The 20,969-nt window shown below is 38.1% G+C and overlaps 1 protein-coding gene across 1 annotated transcript; it reads left to right on the top strand.

Annotated features, from left to right (window-relative positions):
* Positions 1-856: 856 nt before the first annotated feature.
* LOC136250919 (uncharacterized) lies at positions 857-20,596 on the top strand. Its single transcript, XM_066043268.1, has 7 exons — positions 857-1,097; positions 6,503-6,621; positions 7,035-7,098; positions 7,148-7,261; positions 9,252-9,443; positions 19,083-19,193; positions 20,316-20,596. The coding sequence occupies exons 1-7, from the start codon at positions 966-968 to the stop codon at positions 20,490-20,492; spliced, it is 909 nt and encodes a 302-aa protein (XP_065899340.1). The 5' UTR covers positions 857-965; the 3' UTR covers positions 20,493-20,596.
* The last annotated feature ends 373 nt before the right edge of the window (positions 20,597-20,969 follow it).

Below are 20,969 nucleotides of genomic sequence, written 5' to 3'. Positions count from 1 at the left end.
ATATAGTAGAATGACCTTGTGATTAGTTTTACAGGCCACCTTATGCAACAGCCAATTGTGTATGCAGCCACATGACATCATGTGTACTTCATCATATATTTGAAATGTGTGCTAAACACTACCATAGAAAGGTAATGCACAAAAGTTAACAGTCTTTATATAGAACCTTGTATGTGTTATTCTTCATAAAAATGTATTTGGATTAAATTAAACACTAATTAGTCTGACAAAAAAAATTTAATTTTGTAAAAAAAATTTTCTAAATAAATTATAAATACCCGCCCGCCGCATTAAGAACAGGAAGTCAGGTTGATGATAATCTAATAAATAATTTTATGTGGCCTTAGAGCTGTAGAGTTTGCTGTATTAGAGAGTATGTTGATCCTTTGCTGGCAACATGGAGTCTATACCAGAACAAAACCATGAACTGCAGCTGTATTACACTCTTTGCGTGATCAGCAAGGTCCACCTTACCCCTAAAAGGTCAATCACCAAAGGTCAAATCTAAAAAGCTTACCCCTGGCGTGTCTATGCTGGGATGCCCCAAAATGACCTTTACGATACGCAAAACTGGCTACTTTCAGACTTTCACGGGTTTATGTACACATAGATTATATATTCCCTACCCGTGTGGGGAATATCTATTAGGGACGGGAAGGTCACGAATTTTAGAACCGAAATCACAAGAGAGGGATAGATTATCAAGCCCGGGTTAAAAAAAATAAAAATTAAAAAAAATTAAAAAATAGATTAGCTTGTTTATTCTCACCGAAGTTGACTTGTATCCCTTTCAAATCAAATGATCTGAGAAAACCTCGGTCCTCGCACTTTCGTCGATCTTTTTCGAATCTAAACCGAATCCGTCGCCTCGGGATCCGTATTTATCCGTATACTTATTGACTGAGAACAACCGAACTCTGAATGCTCTGTGAACCATAGAACGACCAGAGCAAGCTTAACAACAAATGGAACTACCAGTAATTGATTTCTCAGTCGGGGATGTTTGCAGTAATGACAGAGTGATCAGTCAACTACACGAGGCGTTTACACACACCGGATTTGTGTTCATTAAAAATCACGGCATAGAGCAGCAGAAAGTGAGCTAACCAGTACAACCTGTTGTGTTACAGTTTGTCATCTTGTCAGATTTTGTATTGAGTGGAGTTCAAATAGGCAGACAAATCATAGATATTACATTAGAGCCTATAATATGGAAAATATACTAGGAATTACTATTGGGGTGTATATTATGCGCCTATCAATGTCATGCCCCACCAGCCCCAGGTCAGGTAGAGGTGGGAATTTGCAAAAGCTAGATGACGAACACCACAACTTCAGGTTACAAATCCTTACTAATTCGTACTATTTACCTCCGGAATCACTAACATGCTAACAACATAGTTTATGTGCGTTGCAAAGAGTTAGGGTGACAAATCCCTTACAAATCCCTACCCACTGCCTGACCTCCTTGGGTGTGACATTGATAGGTGCATTATCTATGCTTGAACCAAGACCTAAACAAAACTAGACCAGGCATTTGTAAAATTTGTTCAAACGTAGAACACTGTCAAATTTTTATGCATTTTGTCTGGATAACAACTTGATTTCCTGTCCACCACCCGCATAGTATTTTAGTCAAGCCTGAAAATTCCATAAACTATGTATTATTTGATTGTTTTAGTCTGGATTCTTATGAGATATCGTATGTTGTATAGAGGGAAACTTTGGCAAAAAGCAAGCTAAATTTCATTTGGCAAAATAAACTTTGGAGAATTTAAGCTCTCTATAGCTACAAAGATGTTAATCTGAGGCACTACGAGTAATTGGCGGGTTTAAACTTTGGCAAATTTGTAGCAAACACCAAATTCGCTAAAGTTTTCCCCCGCCAAAATTTCTCACTATACAGTAGATTGAACACATGGTGAAGGCAAGCTTGCAGGTTAATCTGACTGAGTTTACTTCCAGCTTTTGTTAACTTGAATTGCCCACCTTCTAGCTACATGTATAAAACATTTGTAATTGTGTGCATAGTAGTTAACTTAATGGAATAATGGAGTTTTCAGGCCTGCACTTTATTGGCCAGGATGGGAAACAGTAAATCAAGTTGGAGTGGCCTAAAGTCCGGCCTGGTTCATCATATCATGATAAAACAATTTAATTGTAGGTTTTCTCCTTTCCTTGCCACACCCACGTACGTAATACTACATTTGTGGTTACGTGTGTCCGAGGATTCACCTCACCTAAATTTTACTTCATGTTGCTTTCATCAATAATATGATGGGTTTTCTTTCTTCTCTAACCAACATGGAACATTCTCAGACAAACACCATTTTTGGTTGGAAAGTGTCACCATTATTTCAAGAACTTTCAGAGGAGAGTTGGTCGCGTATAGTACAGTAGCTTAGCATCAACTTTTGAGGAAATTGTTACGAAGCGGATAAAAGCACCAATTTTTTTTCTGAAGGTTTGTTGAAGCATTTGTACCATTTTTAGAAGGGGTGCCACGCCCCCATTATTATTGGTCACTGCTTGCAGCAAAAAATCTAAATACTTTAATAGAGCAGTCAACAACTAACAAATATATTGTAAATATCTCCTTTAATAAGCTGTAGCTAATAAATTAAAAACACAATAAGAACAGTCTAAAATGTCATAACAGACCTTCTATAATCTATAATATTCCAGGGGAAGATGACCCCAGAATGGCATCCAAATTAAATCCGCTGTATTATTCAAACTTCACTGTGTAATGTCATTTCCAAAGTTACCCTATCCCCCGCACTGCATGTAGTATAGGAATGAGGAAAGCAACACTTTCTTTGGCTTCTCTTAAGTTGTTTATTTAGTGCACAGTAATCCTAATTTTCAACCTGTTTGCTCTTAAACATGCCAATCTCATTGTAGGACAGCATATCGTAACAGTTTACTTCTTTATGTGTACTTCCAACTATCATTTATATGTGACATAATTACATAGATCCTATTATGCTGGGGAGTCTAGTTTGTAAGCATTTAAAAAATAAATTCAGCTACTGCATATCATGGATAGTGTAGTAATTGATTACAACCTCCAGGAGTTGTTATGACTATACAGATCTATCATGCAATTTTAGATGACACGATAGAGTGCCACTTGAATAGATAGTCTATACAAGGCAACCCGAGATTCAAAAAGATGCAAGCAGAAACATACAGTATATCTCAGCAAACAAATCTATGTACGTGGTTATAGTGGAGGTACTTGAAATGCAAAGTAGTAAACAAACTGAATTGTCCATGTGGGTACTCCAGAGCTTATGATCCTTCATGCAAACTAGTGAATATCGTATCACGATGATCTATTCTAAAGTGGTGGTGGCTCTGTGGCACTTAATATGCCACATGGTAATAATACAACATGCAGACAGGAAAGGTTTACAGAGCAAATGCTTGAAAAGTCATATTGTAGTATAGTGCATCTAATTAGCCAAGTATAGCCAATTGTGACTCAAACATTGATATAAATTATTAGTTTGCTTAGATACTGGTGTTGAACACATTCTCTAAAATATTGAGGAAAAAAGCCTATATTATGTTACAGACCTAACTTGTTTTCAAGGGGAAAGCAAGAATGTATATTTGGTGGCAAGTGTAGTTATAGTAGCCATCCAAGAAAGCTATCTAGATCCTAGACAATTTCATGTAACTTTCCCAGCATCTTTTAAAATTTTCAGCAATGTGAAAGATTTAGTATTGTCTTTATGACGAGCTAGTCTTGCCAGTCAGCCAGCCTGTATTTTTTGTCATTTGGTCGGGAAAGAAGATTTGGTTCCCAACCAAATGACAAAAGAAGTACAGGCTGGCTGGCCAGACTAAGTTTAAAGATGCAAGGGGTAGGTTGTTCAGCAATTGAATTTAGCAATCTACCCTTGCATCTTTAAACTACATAAAGACAATACTAATTATAAATCTTTTACATTGGTCGAAACTTTAAAAGGTGCTGGGAATGATGTATAAAAATGTAAATATGTGTGGGTTGAAAACAAAATGGCCATCAAGTAGCCCCATCATAGTACATTAATGGTATGCCATACACTTGAATGTGGAGTTAGTTTTCCTATTTTAATTGAATTATATTTGGCATTCAAACTTTTCAAATGAATCAGTAAATTGTAGTGTAAGTTATCTTTTGCACGTAGCTATGCAATTTGCAATGAGTACTCTTCTCTATGGGTCTAACGTTAACAGTCATCTCCAAACTGCACTGTGTGCATGAGCTATACACTGTAGCTTAAGACAAAAATTGTGTATTACATAGTCCAAATCAAGGGCATCAGAACCAGGGGGGGGGGGGGGGGGGGGCAGGGGGGCTGTGCCCCCCACAATTTTCAAAAGCATGATTTGGCCCCCCCACTTTTTGGGCCAAGTACTAGTACCAATCAGCCAAAGTTATATACACACACACAGAAATGCATACCTCATGTAAGAAGCCATACAACCATCATGCAAAAGCACTCTGGGGTGTGGCATCACCAGTCCACTGCAACTGTCAAGCCATTCATTGTACTGTACAAGGCACTGTATTAAACACAAAAGCGCCTGTAATTTTATTTCTGTTATGCTTGCACGTGATATCTGTTGTTCAAATATTTCCTGGATCCTGTGCAGTGAGAAGTTTGAACAGTAGAAGGAGTGTCATATCTGTGATGTGGGAAAGATTTAACTCGGATTGAGGGTGGTAACAGATCTAAGCCTAAGAAGGCAGTCACACTGTAGTGTACGAGTGTATGGGAGTTGCTGACTACCGACGATTAAACCAGAAATTATTAAGACTTTGTGGTGAAGTTGAGTTATGAAGAAAAATAAACAAAGATGTTGAAAATCAAAGTGGCCAACCATGAACGTAGTGTGGTATTCACGTGATCTACACTCAGTTTGGGAACACCTACTAGAACAGACATCCCAGCTTATAGTTCCTTAAAGGTAACGATGTTTCACTTTGCGGATAACAACTATTAATGCTGTAATCCTTGTAGTGTGAAGTACGTAAAGCTCGCATAAAGAAAAGACCTTCACGTGACCATGATTTCTTGTGATATATACAAGCATCAAGCACATGCAATAGGTGTAGAGGAGCATAGCAGCGGATGTAGGGAGTGAAGAGATATAGCTATGCAGTATAGGTGTAGGGCTATTAGCTAGTGATAACACACCCCACAACACCTTATATAAATGCATGTATGAACTGGGTACAGAGGAGCCATATCAATGGGACCCTGTGTGTCTGCATGGGTTTATGGTTGACTGGTCGTGGCTATCTTTGCCCTCCCACCCACCCACTCTGAAAATCGTTCGACCACAGCACGGTTGTGGACATGCATCTTAAACATTGGTATTAACTGCCACTAACTGGTCTAAGAAGGCTACTCAAATTGCACACATACGAAATTACAGTGCAATTTGCTAATCCATTTGACAAGTCTGTACACATTGAATGCAAAAATATAAAATAGGAAAACTACAGAAGTGTATTTCACTCCATATTCAAGTGTGTGATATACTGTGAATGTACTATATTAGAGCTACTTGATGGCCATTTTGTTTTCAGCCCCCACATAATTAGGTTTGGTGGGCACCCCTTCTAATGTTGATAAGTACACCAAAAAGAACTTGTATACCAAAAATGGTACTTTTATCCACTCTGTAACAACAATTTTGCTATAAGCTACCCTACTAGTATCACCATTCATCCTGTAACTGAACTAATCTTACTTTAACACTTTCTAAAATGGGTATGGTTTGTAAGGACCCAGTATGTCCAAGGGCCCTTACAAGCCTTTTCAATACCATGTGCTGCTTTCCTAGTTGTTAATCACTTGGTGGTTGTTGTGACATCATAGGGATAATTATGACTCATGACTAACCTCCTCTGAGTATGTTGTTTGGCTTTGAATAGCAGTGTTCATAATTTGTGCAGGTGATCACATGCACTGTAATTCACACCAAATTGTGATTACCAAGTCAAGTATGAAAATCTCATAGGCTTGACCATAGGACTAGGCATAAAGACCGTCTGTCGATGATGGAATGTTTATTGCAGCCATTTTGACAGCGTGTGTCCAAGGTTAATGGTGATGAACTCTTCTAATGGAAATATCACCCGTACATGCATAGCCATCCGTGGTAGTACCTGCAATAATCTACCAGTTAGATTATGTACTACTGTGTAGACCCTATCCAAGAGTTGGTCATATTATTTTCAATTGAGAAGTGGTTATGAAGTATGTAGTTCATATTTCACCTAGATCTTGCCTGTGTGATGTCATACATATACATACAGTACCGCTCAAATGCAATGTCGTTTTGTGAGAGTGCAAGTGATTAAAAAACTTTCACTCACGAGTATTCATCCCAAACGAAACAGGATGAATACTCGTGGTCCCATGCCCTTTAATTAATTGCTTGCACTCCCGAGACAACGTTGCATTTGATTGGTACTGTACTATGTGTTTCTTCACTGTAGATCAATTTAGCATTTGAGATTGCCAAGCAATTCTTCAAGCTTCCGCTACCAACCAAATTGCTATATCAACGTAATGACAATTCGAAGAACAGTGGATATGTCTGTGTAGAGCAGGAAAGGTACTGTACATACTGTGTACAATGATAATTTGTATATCTGTACACCATCATCCTCCATTTTATGGTCACTTTACGTGACGTGTTTATTTGTGTGCTTGAAATTTTATGTGGACCAGTGAGTTGTGTTCTGATGTTGGATGATGTTGGATGGACTAATATTATAAAGGTGATTTTCATTACATGAGATGTCTCTAGGATGATTTTAAAGGCAGTATTTTAGGTAGCAGTGTGCGTCACTTTTGGGGGGATCCCTACTTAAACAGTACTATGTAAACTGCAGTAACCTAATCTATTGGTAACTGTTAGATTACAATATTAATTAATAGATGCATTGTTGATCAAGGGATACTATTAACTCAGTGGCTCGTTTGTTGAAGTGTCGATCATCACATCAACTTGTTTACTCACTGTAGTCTAAATCCTTCACAACCTGCAGACCTGAAGGAGTGCTACAATGTTTCACCAGGACCATGTCAGGTAAACAGTTTACATAAAGTGATGAATTAATCTTTGATGTAACTTATAGATCTGGCCGGATGTAGGTTTTCCTTTTAAGGAAACAATTCAAAATTTGTTTTTAGCCTGTGAACAACTGACACTGAAAATACTGGAGTGTATGGGCAAAGGTTTACAACTGGAGGTATGTATAGTGCATTACAGCTCAACACCATTAAACCCCTTTTGGTTATATTTTGTGCCTATTTTTAAATGTGTTCGTCATTCTTAGCTGCTACCTGTATTCCAAAACTGTTTACATAGGTGGCTAAGGTTGACAGGTGGACTGCTATAGAAATATCTTTTTAACTTTTGGCAATTGATGTACATAGAGAGATGGCTACTGTAAGTACCGTAAGCATAATAAATATCATAGGTAAAAGTTTTGTCATTTAATCTTGACGAGTAGAAATTTGTGGGTCCAGAGTTATCACTGAAAGCTAGAGCTGGCATTGCAATTGTTGGACTAGGCATGATGTGAACTTTGAGGTACGCCAAGGAGAGCATTTGTGTACTAGGGGTGCATTTTTTTTGGGGGGGGGGGGGGAGTAGGGGGGGCACTTCCCCCCTCCCCCCCCCCCTTCAGAAAATTTTCATGGTGTTGCTCATTGACCATAGCTAGGCACCTTAGACATTATTCAAACATTTTTTATTTAGTTTGTGACTGTGAATAATATAATAAATCTATCTCTAGCAAATTGTTACCCATATAGGCATAGCACACAAGGGGAACTAGGTGGGTTAGAGTGCCCTCTACATTTAGAGATTGAGATACTCTAATAAAACAGTCAAAGTATAAAACACTGTTTATCAGTTAAAACACCTATTCTAAATTGAGTTACTGACTCCCTAGTTAATGTGACTAGAAATTCTATGGAGAAACATGCACCTGCACACCATGCACATGCCAGCAATATCTGTGTTTAAACATTTAGCAATGTTTGTGCTTTAGTGTAGATTCTGTCTTGTAGCTCTGTAATATTCATTCTCAAAAGGTCAATTATCAAAATTTCCTTTAGAGAACTTATGGACCTTATACTACCAGCTCATGCTTGCAAGCTTTGAATTTTCACAAACATTTACAAATCTTAGTCAAAATTGCCACCAAATTCAATCTCAGAAGTTGATTTCCTTGTAGAGCATAGCTATATTATAGCCTATAGAGTATAGACCTTATACTATAGCTACTAGCTATTTCTGTTTTCTAGCTCAATTTATACTATTAACATTTATATACTTCCAGTGTTGAACTATTAACAAATTTCAGTCAAAATTGCCACCAAATTCAATCTCAGAAGTTGATTTCCTTGTAGAGCATAGCTATATTATAGCCTATAGAGTATAGACCTTATACTATAGCTACTAGCTATTTCTGTTTTCTAGCTCAATTTATACTATTAACATTTATATACTTCCAGTGTTGAACTATTAACAAATTTCAGTCAAAATTGCCACCAAATTCAATCTCAGAAATTTAAATTTTCAAAATTTATTGGGGAGGGGGGGATGCCCCCAGACCCCCTTAGGAAGCTCATGCTTCATATTTCACGGAATGTGCTTTGCATATTGTGGAGTCACTTCTACTTGTGTGCCCCCTCCTTAGCAAAATCATTGATCCACCGCTGTAAATATTTAGAATTAATTGCTTGAGCAACACATGGTCCCGCATACCTGGTGCAGAAGAATGTTGCTCACTGGGATTAGAGGTAGAAACGGGTTGCAGTACTTGAACAAAGCCATCATATGGTCTACAAAGTGCTGTCGTCACGTCACACGATAATTTTACCCTACTTAAAAATAATATTGTACATGTAGTGTGATCATATTGGTCTGGTCCCCTGGACATATCAGACAGTGTCTGCCCATCCAGTAAATTAAAATAAATGAAAGGTAAGTGCAATGATGATCTCAGGTTTGCTCGAGCTGCTATGTGAGTTTTGAATAGTTTTTATGGAATATATTTTTGTGCATACCACGAAATCCACAAAATTTTATATGCCGCAAAAATTACACACTGCCAATTTCTCTCACATGTGTTAAGTAGGTAAGACTACTAAATATGTCACTGCTGTATTAGAGATGATCGTGTCCATGGAGAAACATGGTTGCTTTACTTCAGATGTGTATTTCTACAGGATCCACAATTCTTTGTTAAAGCACATCAGGAAATTGGTGACACAGAGAAGAACTTTACAACCCTACGACTACTTCATTATCCTCCTCTTGGTGAAAACACGACTATCAAACCAGGTCAACTGAGATGTGGGGAACATGTAGATTATGGGTCAGTCACTCTACTATTTCAAGACTCCATAGGAGGCCTTCAGGTATGTAATGTCCCTTAGTATTATGGCACATATGTAGTGAATGATTAATGAGTACATGGCAACCATTTGGCAGGAGAGAGTCCAGAATTCTAAATACCAAAACATTTTATAGAGTAGTTGTTCTTATCTGACTAGCTGTACTTCTCAGCATAAGGAATGGCCAGAATTCTGAAATGCCAAATTAATTGTTTTATTAGAGCAGTATAATTATATTTTTTTATTTCAGAGATATAATATAGACTTCTCAGTTACACCTCCTGGACACTAGGTGGTCTACAAGGATTGGTCCCACTGTCCTGCACGATACAGCCCTGAAAGTCAGTATAGCTACGTGTACTTGTATGCATGATAGTGAAGAGCACAGTTTTATGCTGTATAGCAACTGTAATGACTTCATTGTTATGCAACATGAGTGATTGGGGGGGGGGGGGGGGGAGAAGGGAGGGAGAGGGCACTGTAAAAGTTTTGATTTTTGCATTTTATTATGGCTACATGTTTTGGTACCTGTCCTGTGGTCAAGACAATTTTACACACTTTCAGATTCTGCTACCATACATAAAAATTTATAATGCTTTGTCACCTGTGGGACTAAACCTATCTGTATCTCTTGTACACAATGATGCTTTACCAGTTGAACATTTTGCACTGTGATTTGCAAAGGAGTGCAGTTCAAAATTCTTTTATGGCCTTCAATGTGTTATCATACAGTACGGTAGTACTATATATTAGGGATCATGCAGAACTGGGCTTTTCCAGCCAAAATATCACCCTAAAGCCAGCCTCAATTTCCCTTCATGACAACTTGGCGGTATTGGTTAGGCACAGCCAAGCTCAAAAATGTCTTCAGACTAACCCCAAACTCTTCCAAAAAGTTTCTGTGGAATTTTAATTTTTTTTTTCTGTTTAACAGAATTTATTCTGATGCCTTCAGCCTTCTGTCAGCTTGATTTCTTCACTGTTCGACGTTGCTTCATCCCGAGATGTGCCTTTTTGCCAACCACAGTACATACAATACATGCATCATGGACTTGCCTTTGTCCTCCTTTGTGTTCCAGTTCTTTTCGGTGACAATGCCGGCAAGGTGTTGATTCGCGATAGTGCAATGTGGCTTCCCTGTGGCTGTGTTGGTATCTCTCGTATTTTCCGTAGCGACTGGATTGACTGCCAAGACGCTTCTCTTATGTACTGTTCTTCATTGTAACATTGTGTAATGGACTGAAACAGGTGAAAGTGAAGCATAATGGCCACCGTTCAATCTCGAATAGTTGGGGCTTGCGAATCGTCCGTATTTTTCATGGTCACTGCATTGATTGCAGAGGTGTTTTTCTTACTGTTCATCATTTATAGTGCTGTATAACAGGATGAACATAGCTGATATTGAAGCGTAATGGCTACTTCACTTTCGAGTCAGTAATTAATACCTGGGGCATGCGTTCAGATGAAAACATTAACTCTGGCATCATCCTTTCTTTTGATGCGGTATGCATAAGTTCACCAGTCGTAATAATGTTACCAAAAAAGGTAAACAAACAAGTATAAGGAAAATTAGGAATTTTAGGTTCGATTAGGGATCGTAGAAATAAAAAGTAGGGAAACAAGGGTAGTGGGGCAGATATGTAACATAAAATGGCAAAGATGTTCACTTTTGGCAGAAAGCATGAAATTTAGTATTTTGGAATTTTAGAACATGTTGATTCTAAATTTAACTGGAACCAGCTTATCAGAACAAGTCTTCCTGCTTAAATTTGAGCTCAGTATAGCTGTGGTCAAGATTTTTAGCTATGACATTGTTTTTTTCTTTTTGTTATGGCTATGTAGTCATAACAAAAAGAAAAAAACTTTTTGCTCTAAACAATACAGTCATTAGTAAACTTAATGTAACATAATGTACAAATTTATTGTATTTCTTCAGTGCATTGTCCACTACAATAGCACAACTGTGCATACTTTAAGTTGGCCTTGTGGCATTTGTAGTGTCCAAGACAGTGTTTCTTGCAGTTACATTTAATGAGTTCTCTGCATTCTTTTGAAGCTTCTGCAAGTGTTGTCCATAATGGTGTCCATTTCCCATCTCTATCCTTTTGCCAACCCCAATCAGCAGGACTTGGAAGAGATGGTTTAGCTATCAGTGCTTGTCCCCAAATATAGCCTGCTTGGAATGATGTACGTTCCACATGCTGAAATAGAGCTGCTCTTGAAGGAGGAAGATTTTCCAACTTTCTATTCCCATAAGAAAAGAGTTGCTTCCTTGTAGTATTTACAGTGACAAGTTGTGAAGTATGGCTATACAGTAAAACCACAAATCTTTCTATCTCTCTCATATCATCATCAGTAATTGCCTCAGGAGTATGAGAAAGGCAACCAAACAGAGTTGTTAGGCTTGGTAAAGACCTCCAAACATCCCAAACAGTTTTCTTTCCTATACCACAGAAAGATGAGACTATATCACAGCCTGAGAAGGCATGCATGAACAACAATCCCTTACACCAATCATCACCAAGCTCAGCTGTGATTATATGAGCTGCAATATATCTGAAATTCTTGTTGTGACCAAATGCTAACCAGATCTCACATCCTTCCAATACTCTGGCTGTGGCAATGGCAAGTACAAGCACATCTGTGTCAGTTGCATGCACTATAATCTTCTTCAGACCATGTTGGTGAGCATGAACACAATGAAGCATAATACGATGATCAGCTTCTTCTTGTGTACAAGGCTGAAGAGCAGAGATGTCTAATGTGCTGGTTGATACAACCCTTTCTCCTTTTGTGGTGATAAATACCTTCCCCTCAGGTGTCACAGCAGATTCAATGGCTGAAGCAAGAAATTGAAAGAGCTCAGTTTTGTTGGAATCAACACGCAAAAAACTCCTCCAGTTTTGAGGTATACATGTTCTCTCAGATACACACAAATGATTTCCAGTACCACGGCACTCTCTCGTATGTGCCTGTAAGCTGTCAGCATTGTATGAGTCCCACACTACACATATCTGCTGGACAATCTGAAGTTGCTTGAAGAAATAAGGCAAAAAAATCTTTGTCTGCATAATCCTTGAATGACTTTACAGTACAGGCTGCATTCTTTGGCTCCAATGTGTGAACAAGGGCTGCTCCATCCAAGAATTTTAAGTGATGATGGTGGACATGGTGCAAAAGGTTCTAGACATTTCAGCAAATCTGCTTTGTTGCCATGACGCATTGAGTTATTCTCAGCTAGGGATGGTGGCCAAGCATGATTTTCATGCTCGAAAAATACATCCATCTCTCCTTCTCTGGCCTGACAAGAAATGTACATTCTAGAGAACAATTCCAGGTCACTCTTCATGCTGGAGATCTTTTGCTTTTGCTTTTGATGATCTCTTTTCTTGCCCTGATTTGAATAGGATTAGATTGTTCTTTGGTATAGTGTCATAGATTGATTTGGTCAAGTTGATCATGTGGTCATCAACAAAAGCCTTGTATTGAGCTTTTCCTAGATGTTCAGCTTCCCTTACACTTTTAATAACTTCATAAGCCATGAATACATTTGTGTCAACAGCAAACAAATCTGAGCTCGTTCTATAAAAGGATTTCCCGAAATGTCTACCACATTTTTCACATTTCTTGCAAACCTGTTCTGTATGCTTGGAGTTTGTTCATGGTGATTGCTCTTTGGATTTCCAGCTGACCTCACTTACTATCCTAGCCATATCTGGGCCAGCAATCATCCAGCGTCACATAGCTGATTCATTCTCAGTAATTCCTATTATTCCACCATCACCCTTCACAATGGTATTCAAATGCTCATGAATCTGATCATGGGCCATCATGGAGAACTTGTGTGAGGTTTTCTGAGTGACCAAATACCCCTTAAGGAACTCATTCCAAACTGTGGGACATTCACATTCCAGCTGCATGAGGTCCCTCACATGTACTGAAAGTCATCATGCATAATGGAAGTGATCCATGGCAAACATCCAAGGAATAATGCTACCCAGTGCTTCCAAGTACATTGAGAAATTTCCATCTTGTTGCGATTGCATGAACTGGAGGAAGAGGACTTCTAGCTTTAAAGTTTTGCCCCAGTAAAAGAATTGTGGATGACTACTTTCCATGTCTGCACACCACTCATCAAATGGCTTTGCTGTCATGTTATCAACCTCTAAATTATCCTTATATGCAGTGAATGTTTGACTTCGTAGATAGTATAAGGCTGCTGCTGCTGTTACTTGATGAGCCCACTGGGCTCTTGAAGTGTGTGAACCACTCTGAAGGGCATCAGCTCTCCCCTCTGTCGTAACATTAACCAAGGACATTCAGTAGGGCCATTTCTATGTGGAGTCCACCCATAAGCACTACATACTTCTCTTCACCATACATGCTTGGCCAAGACCATTGTATTTGCTTAGCAATGGTGTATAATGGTTGATCAAGGGTCAAGACTGGAATCTGTGCAGGATTCACAAGCTCAGTAGCTTTCATGATGACGTCCATTCCATGCTTTACCATGGCCACAGAGTGTGCATTATCACAGAACAAAGGCATCAAAGCAGAAATCGCAGGTGGATGGCGAACAGCACATTGAAGATATGCAAAGTAAGCTGACCATGAAATATTTCATCTTGGTTGAGCTGCTCCTTTTGTAACAACTGGACAACCTCTTTCAGCCAGGAAACTTGCGTTTCACCAGATTCAAGTCTTGCACTTTGAGGGGTAACATTTCCTGTAGTCTTACAAGGAGATGGCTTGTCAATAGGAAGTGTTGCTGGTGGAATTTCGTAGTATGATTCCATTAGTGGCTTAATGGTTTTAGACTTTTCAATTCCTTCATGAAGTAATGGTCTGTTCTGATTATGTTCAAGGCCTGCACTCTCGTCTGTGATATGCTGTGTCAGTGACAATGCAGTGCCATGAAAAATGCATTCTGAGCTGATGTAGATGTAGGGTTGTGGTCTAAATTGTCAAGATTTCCAGTTGTGAACAGACCTTCTTTCAGGATTGTTGGACATACAATCCCATCATCTTCATACTGGTCTATAACAACATTTGCCATATCTGTGGACGGTTGAAGTATTCTGTCATATGATACTGATAGACCTGGACAAGAAGTCCTAGGTAAAGTGGGAGTCTTGTTTCTCGGTCCAGGTTGTGTTGTACAGCATTGCTGCTTTTTCTGCTACGCTTCATTGCATTGAATGTCAAGAGCTGGGTAATAGAAATATTGCAGCACTTTTCACCTCCCTGTTGTTCTCTGTTTGTTTCTCGATGTTAGTTCCACCAAGTATCATTTGCACTAATGCTAACAGAGAAGTGAAATGGTTATCATATTGTTCATCAAGCAAAGATCCATTAAATCTGTATTCCATTTGGAATATCTCCTTTCGGATTATGTCAGCAGCACGCATGAGGACAACTGTATCATCGTCTCTATCCCTCTTTGTAGCCTCCAATAGGGTATCTCCAATATCCTCCTTGAATGACATAATGACTTCATATTTACTTTTATGAGCTTCCAGATCAGGAATTTGTGCAAGAAGTTTCTCTTTAAGTTGTGTTGTATTTATCCGTTGTGAAGTGTCTTCTCCAAACTGTTCAAGACAAGACTTATACAGATGTACTAAATTGGAGAGCTTGATAATACTGTTCTCTGTCTCCCTTATTTCTTCAATGTAAGAGATAAGTTCTTCAAGTGGTATGGCTTCAAATGACAGTTTGCTTTCTTCAGTAATTGATTTTTTTTTGGCGCATGCTAGATCTGTACCTAGTGAAAAACCCTGTTAAACAGTGCTTATGGTAAACAGCATCCATTGCTATCATATCTCCAGATGACAATTTTGCCAATGGTAGGGTGTCATTGAGTTCCGTAGCCATTTTGCGGACATTTGCATCTAGCTTCTTAGTAACAACCTTGTGATAATCTTGCTCCACTAAGGCATCACAAAAGAAGCATACAGGCAGTTCAGTTTCAGCAGAAGTAGAAGGAAGTGCTCCTCGAAGCCTACCTTTAAGTGGTGACATATTTGTTGCTGGGGTTTGCTGTTTGGCTTTCTTTTTACGTATCCTGTCAATCTTTGTCTTGTTACACATGACATAACAAGTTTTATGCCATTTTGCATTGTGGGATCTGAGAGTTCCTTCAATGCCTGTACCATCATCTAACCTAAAAGTATTGATGGAAAGTGGTAGTGAATCAAGTTCATCCAATGCTTTCAAGTTTTCCTCTAATGTTTCATAGGCACTAGACTGACTCTCACATTTGGACTTTAATAGATTTCTCAATGCTTCACTATAGTTGATTGCTGACATAATACACATAATGTCCAATCTGTAGTCTGTGATACTACAACAGGCACAGATGAAGGGTGAAGTTTCATTTTTTTGGTGGCCATAGTTTTAGAGTGAAACAGCATGCTATATATGAAATGTGTTCTAATACTCTTTCTAGTTACCATACTAATTCCTATAGGAGCTCCACATTAGCTCCACCCACACTCATCATAGTGTCATGCCCAGACCGCTTTTTCCCTTTAAATGTATTTGGATAGGGTCTCGTGTAACTTCAATAGCCCTTTCTAGGCATGAGACTACATTCTTCAGGGGAGGATCCAGGCTTTTAAACTAGGAAGGTTTCACTCTGGAACGTGGTATATAGGATATAATCACTCTCCAGCAATGCTTCACTGTTAAATGACTGTAAACTATAAAACGGGAATTATTTTAGAGGCACTTATTTCGCATGAAGTTTCTATGGCAACATTAAAAGGTGGTGAAATAAATGCTTTGCCACTATATGTGCTTGTATTAATGACTGATGGACTAATTTTGATTACCAAATGTAAAAGAAACTTGTCGGCAGTTCAATAAATATAATATTTAGACTCTTAAAGTATTCCATGGAACCCTTTGAACACCCCTGGATCCACCCTGATCTTCCAGCTACTTTATTACCCTTAACTCATTTAACTCCATACACCCAAAACTCACCTTTACCTGGATATGGACAGAAGACTCAAACCTGCTCAGCAGCTGGACCACCAGTGTAAACATCAAAAGTGATGTTTCAGCATATTACTGAGCATGTGCAGTGACACCTAGCTGCTGTAATGTCTAATCAGCAGAATTGTAATGTGTACAGAACACAATCAGCAGAATTGTAATGTGCAAAGAAGACAAATTAATTAATTTTGCCTAAAATTTTAAAATCTCCATTTTGAGCAGGAAGCTCAAATCTGACGAGGTGGTTCCTCTAATATTTAGAATCAGCATGTTCTAAAACCCCAGTATACCAGTTTTTATGTTTTCTGCCAGAAGTGAATATGTATTTCACCTATCTACTACACTAGGGAGGTTGCCTACACCTGCAGATATATAATAGTGGACATTTAATCCCTAATTCAATCATAGGTATAGGGTTTAACAATGTCCACTAGTATATCTGCAGGTGTAGGCGACCTCCCTTGCTGCCTATTTTTTAGTGATGTGCGATATTAGAATTTTGGTTTCGGTACGATATCGATACGATAATTGGTAAGATATTGAAATTTCGATACTTTTTTGGTATTTTTTTCTTTTGATTAATTGCGTGAGGCAAATGTTTATAATTAGCGGCTATGCTTTATAGAATTTGTGATGAAGGTAATAACAAGCCTTGGAAACTGGTAGACGCTTTTTAAAATGGCTAAACTGTACAGAACTGAGCTTCATTTCTACTGTGATTACACAATCACGCACCAAAAGTTGTAAATTACCAAAATATTACTCAATATATTGAAAAATTTAGCAAAATATTGACTATACGATAAATATTGATATCAGTTATAAAAATATTCAGATTCGATACGACATTGGTATTGAAAAAAATATTGCAATGTCAATAATTTTTTGGTATATTGCACATCACTACTATTTTTTATTTCTATGATCCCTAGTCAAACTTAAATTCCTTATACTTGTATATGTATGACATTCACAATGAAGACCTCAAGGTAGCCAGATAAATGAGTGCTTTATTTTGAGAAAGATATGTACAGGACTGATAAGTAACAAAGTACCATGATGGACAGACAGCTTTATCACACAGTACATGGCCCACCGAAAAACCTACCTCAATTTTCCCTCGTGATGACATGGTAGTATTGGTTGCATAAAATCTAGCCCAAAAGTGCCTTCAGATTGACTCAAAATGTTTTCGTCAAGTTGCTATACAATTACAAACAAACTTTGGATTTTTCTACTGATTGGCTGCCATTCAGGCAAATGTAGTGGAAAATGGCTACAGCAACCACCCTACTTCTTTCACAGGAAACACTTTGAAATTTGAAACCTTTGGCTTATTGATAGCCTTACAATATGTGCGCTATTGTCTTACCTTTATCCTTCCATATACGTACTATAGCGGCCATAGCACAGTATGGCTTTGATCTCTGGGCGTGCACATTTCACAATGTTGTTGCACCGATATATTGGAATATTGTGTGGGTAGTTCAGTGAACTGTTCTCCATTGTAGCCGAGAGTCGCCTGCCACCAGGAAATGGACTGCTTGTGGAATGGTATGCACAAAGCATATATATGAAAGTAGACTATTGTTGTAAATGAGTAGCTGCGTGTAAGTGAATTGGTCTGGCGGCTACACCAGACATTGGTGCAGTAGTAGGTCCAACTGGAATGTAAGTGGACAGTCCTTGTGCTTTTATGAATGTAATTATTAGATTCATGATTGCTGCAGATCATGATCTTACTCATGAATATGAGAATTGTACACATGCGATGGTAGCTAGCTTTTTAATAGTGGTCATGAATCGACAAAAAAAAGTTCATAAACAAGTACAAGTACAAGAAAAAGATAGAAATTTTTAACTAGAGTAAGGACAATGTAATACCGCTGCAATAAAAATTACTGAAACAAGCTGGATCAGAGTAGTACGTAATGTCCAGATACTGTAAAACAATAAGAAGTGAATATCCCTACTTTATAGCAGCCGTGCTACATTCTAGTTTTTCCTAATTTTTTCTTGTACTTGTATATAGATGAAGTTCTTATATTCTTGCATATGTAGATGGGGTGCTTAGTTCATTGCCTGCTTACACTAAAAGCACTTTGCATATTCACTATAGTAACAAGTTGAGCTGAGCCCTGAGAAAGCAGCTACAAAAGAAAAGTCTCAAGAGAAATACCATTTCAGCCAACTGAATGATTAGTGGTAACAGTAAAGGTGTCAAGAGCAGACATGTGTGGTTTGGCTCCATTACAAGTTTGGACAATATACTATGTGTTTTATGGCTTCCTCATGGTGAAAATTTTGATTTGTCATAAATATTGTGTGGGACATTTGAATAAAAAGATTTTTAATGGGTCAAGCATTATTATGTACATATGAGCCAGGTTTCAAGAACTAGCATAATTCCATCCATGAGTTGTTCGATGTTTTGAGGGCTCAGCTCAATGTGTACATACTATACTACAAGGAGTGAAATGCAATGCTGTACCATGTAGATAAATATCACCAGTAAATGAGGAGGTAATTGGGGTAATGATTGTTTTAGAGGGGAAATACCGAAAGAATCACTTGCACAGTAACAAAATTATGTGTTTGTGTGGATTCAGTATACTGAGTGACATCAGTGCTTTTATATGTATTGTTTCATGGTGTTGATTACAGGTTAAGCACTCCAGTGGTGAATACATTAATGCTCCATACGTTCCTGATGCTGTGCTGGTCAACTTGGGGGCTCTTATGCAGAATTGGACAGCAGATAAGTACCTGGCAACGGTAAGTGTATGGGTTATGAGCATATTCATGGGTTTTAATCTCATTTAGCAGAGAGACTACACTTACTGTATGTATCTAAAGTAGGCTGGTACAGCCTGAATTTTTCTGTTAATAATGAAAGAATTAACAGAAAAATTACTGCATGAATTTTTCTGTTAACATGAAAGTTTTAAGGCAGCAGGAAAATAGACATTGTAGAAGTACATTAGGTAGCATTATAAGCTACATATCATCAATGGTTCAACTATAGTCAGTTCACGCACCTTTAACTGAGCCCTGCCAATTATAGTAATATCTGAGGTAACATGTGTTCACTCCCAATGGTTTTGTACTGGAACATGATTTTATATTGTAAACGTGTTTGCATGCATGAATTGTCTATATCAAATGTATGGGATATTTTAAAAGCCTCAGAACTCACTTGTTCTTAAAGCACTTTTTTTGATAACAGTCCCGGCATGTAAAGGACTTCACAGTGCTACTAAATGTTTGGGCAGCTGGCCCATGTAACAAGAATTATTAACAAGAAACAAGGTTCAGGTGAACGGGAACTGACTATACCAGTAGAGTGTCATGGTACAAACTCTACAAATAAAACATTGACCATCTCCATAAAGGGCTCAAACTACTTGTACACTTCTCCACAGGGTCTAGGATCAACAGCACACACCTGTAAGAGCAGATGACGTATGCTGACAGTGATTGTTTAATTGGGGTATTTGATAAATGGAGTGCATGCTATTAAATTGGTGTATGCTTTAATAGAGTAATTGAACTGAGTTGATGTGCTTTTGTGATTGGACTAACTTGTACATCTTGAGTTTACATATTTCAATTTTGCAAACATTCTTTACATTAGTCCAGATAATGGTCTCTCCACTGAAGTGTATTTGTGTACAGTGTCCTGTATGTGTTTAATGATTTTTTTCCTGAAATGATTACACATGCTGTTGTACTGTGTTGTTACTATATCAAGTGTGTATCGTTGGTTCATGCAAGTATAGCAGCTTTGTGAGACATTCCTAAGCCTTTCTAATGACAATATAATAATAACCAAGCTCATTGATTATTGCAATGCTCCTTCTCTAACTTATCCTAATATGGTATTATCTATATCTTCAGCCCCACAGGGTGCTAATTCCAGCTGATGAAACTAAAAGACAGACAGTTCGCCAGTCCATTGCTTTCTTTGCACACCCAGATAACAAATGTTTGATCAAGTGTATTGATGGATCCAACAAGTACCCACCCATTACTGCTGAAGATGATCTTCATGAACGTCTTGCCAGAACATATTAATTTACAAAAAGCACACACTTATTGGTGTATAATGTGCTTATGTTTATACATCAGTGACTGACGGGAGACAATGTGTATTTATATGAAGAAATATATTGAGGAGAGACTGTCATACTTCCGGCTAGGGGTCTTAATAAAGCTTGATCACAGTCTCATGATCAAACAGAATCAGTGTTCAAAGTCTTTATTGTGACTTCATGCCACTTCTTTGGTGGTAGATGGTTTTCACATGCGCATGCCTTGCAATCCTACACCCCAAATTCACCATTCCCTAACACTCCTAATTAAGCTTCTTTACAGCCAATCATGTTACAATTGCTGTGAATAATTGGGGAGGGGGAATAAGAGTACTAACATACTGGTATTGCACATTATATCTGGCTTCAATACACGTTTTATTTAATTGCACAGTTTGATTAAAATGTGATTATATGAACTACCTAACTAAACTCCTTGCCAACCAACACATGTTAAAAT

This window comes from Dysidea avara, chromosome 3, assembly GCF_963678975.1.
Source record: "Dysidea avara chromosome 3, odDysAvar1.4, whole genome shotgun sequence".
Classification (NCBI taxonomy): Eukaryota; Metazoa; Porifera; class Demospongiae; order Dictyoceratida; family Dysideidae; genus Dysidea; species Dysidea avara.
Note: the sequence above shows the minus strand (reverse complement) of the source record. Positions and strands in the feature narration are given on the sequence as shown.

What these genes read in the sequence shown, in the direction of transcription:
- LOC136250919 (XM_066043268.1), top strand. Translation starts at nt 966, where the DNA reads ATGGAACTACCAGTAATTGATTTCTCAGTCGGGGATGTTTGCAGTAAT. An exon ending in TTTCACCAGGACCATGTCAG is followed by an intron (nt 7,099 to 7,147) that starts GTAAACAGTTTA and finishes TGTAACTTATAG; the next exon opens with ATCTGGCCGGATGTAGGTTT. An exon ending in CAGATAAGTACCTGGCAACG is followed by an intron (nt 19,194 to 20,315) that starts GTAAGTGTATGG and finishes CTATATCTTCAG; the next exon opens with CCCCACAGGGTGCTAATTCC.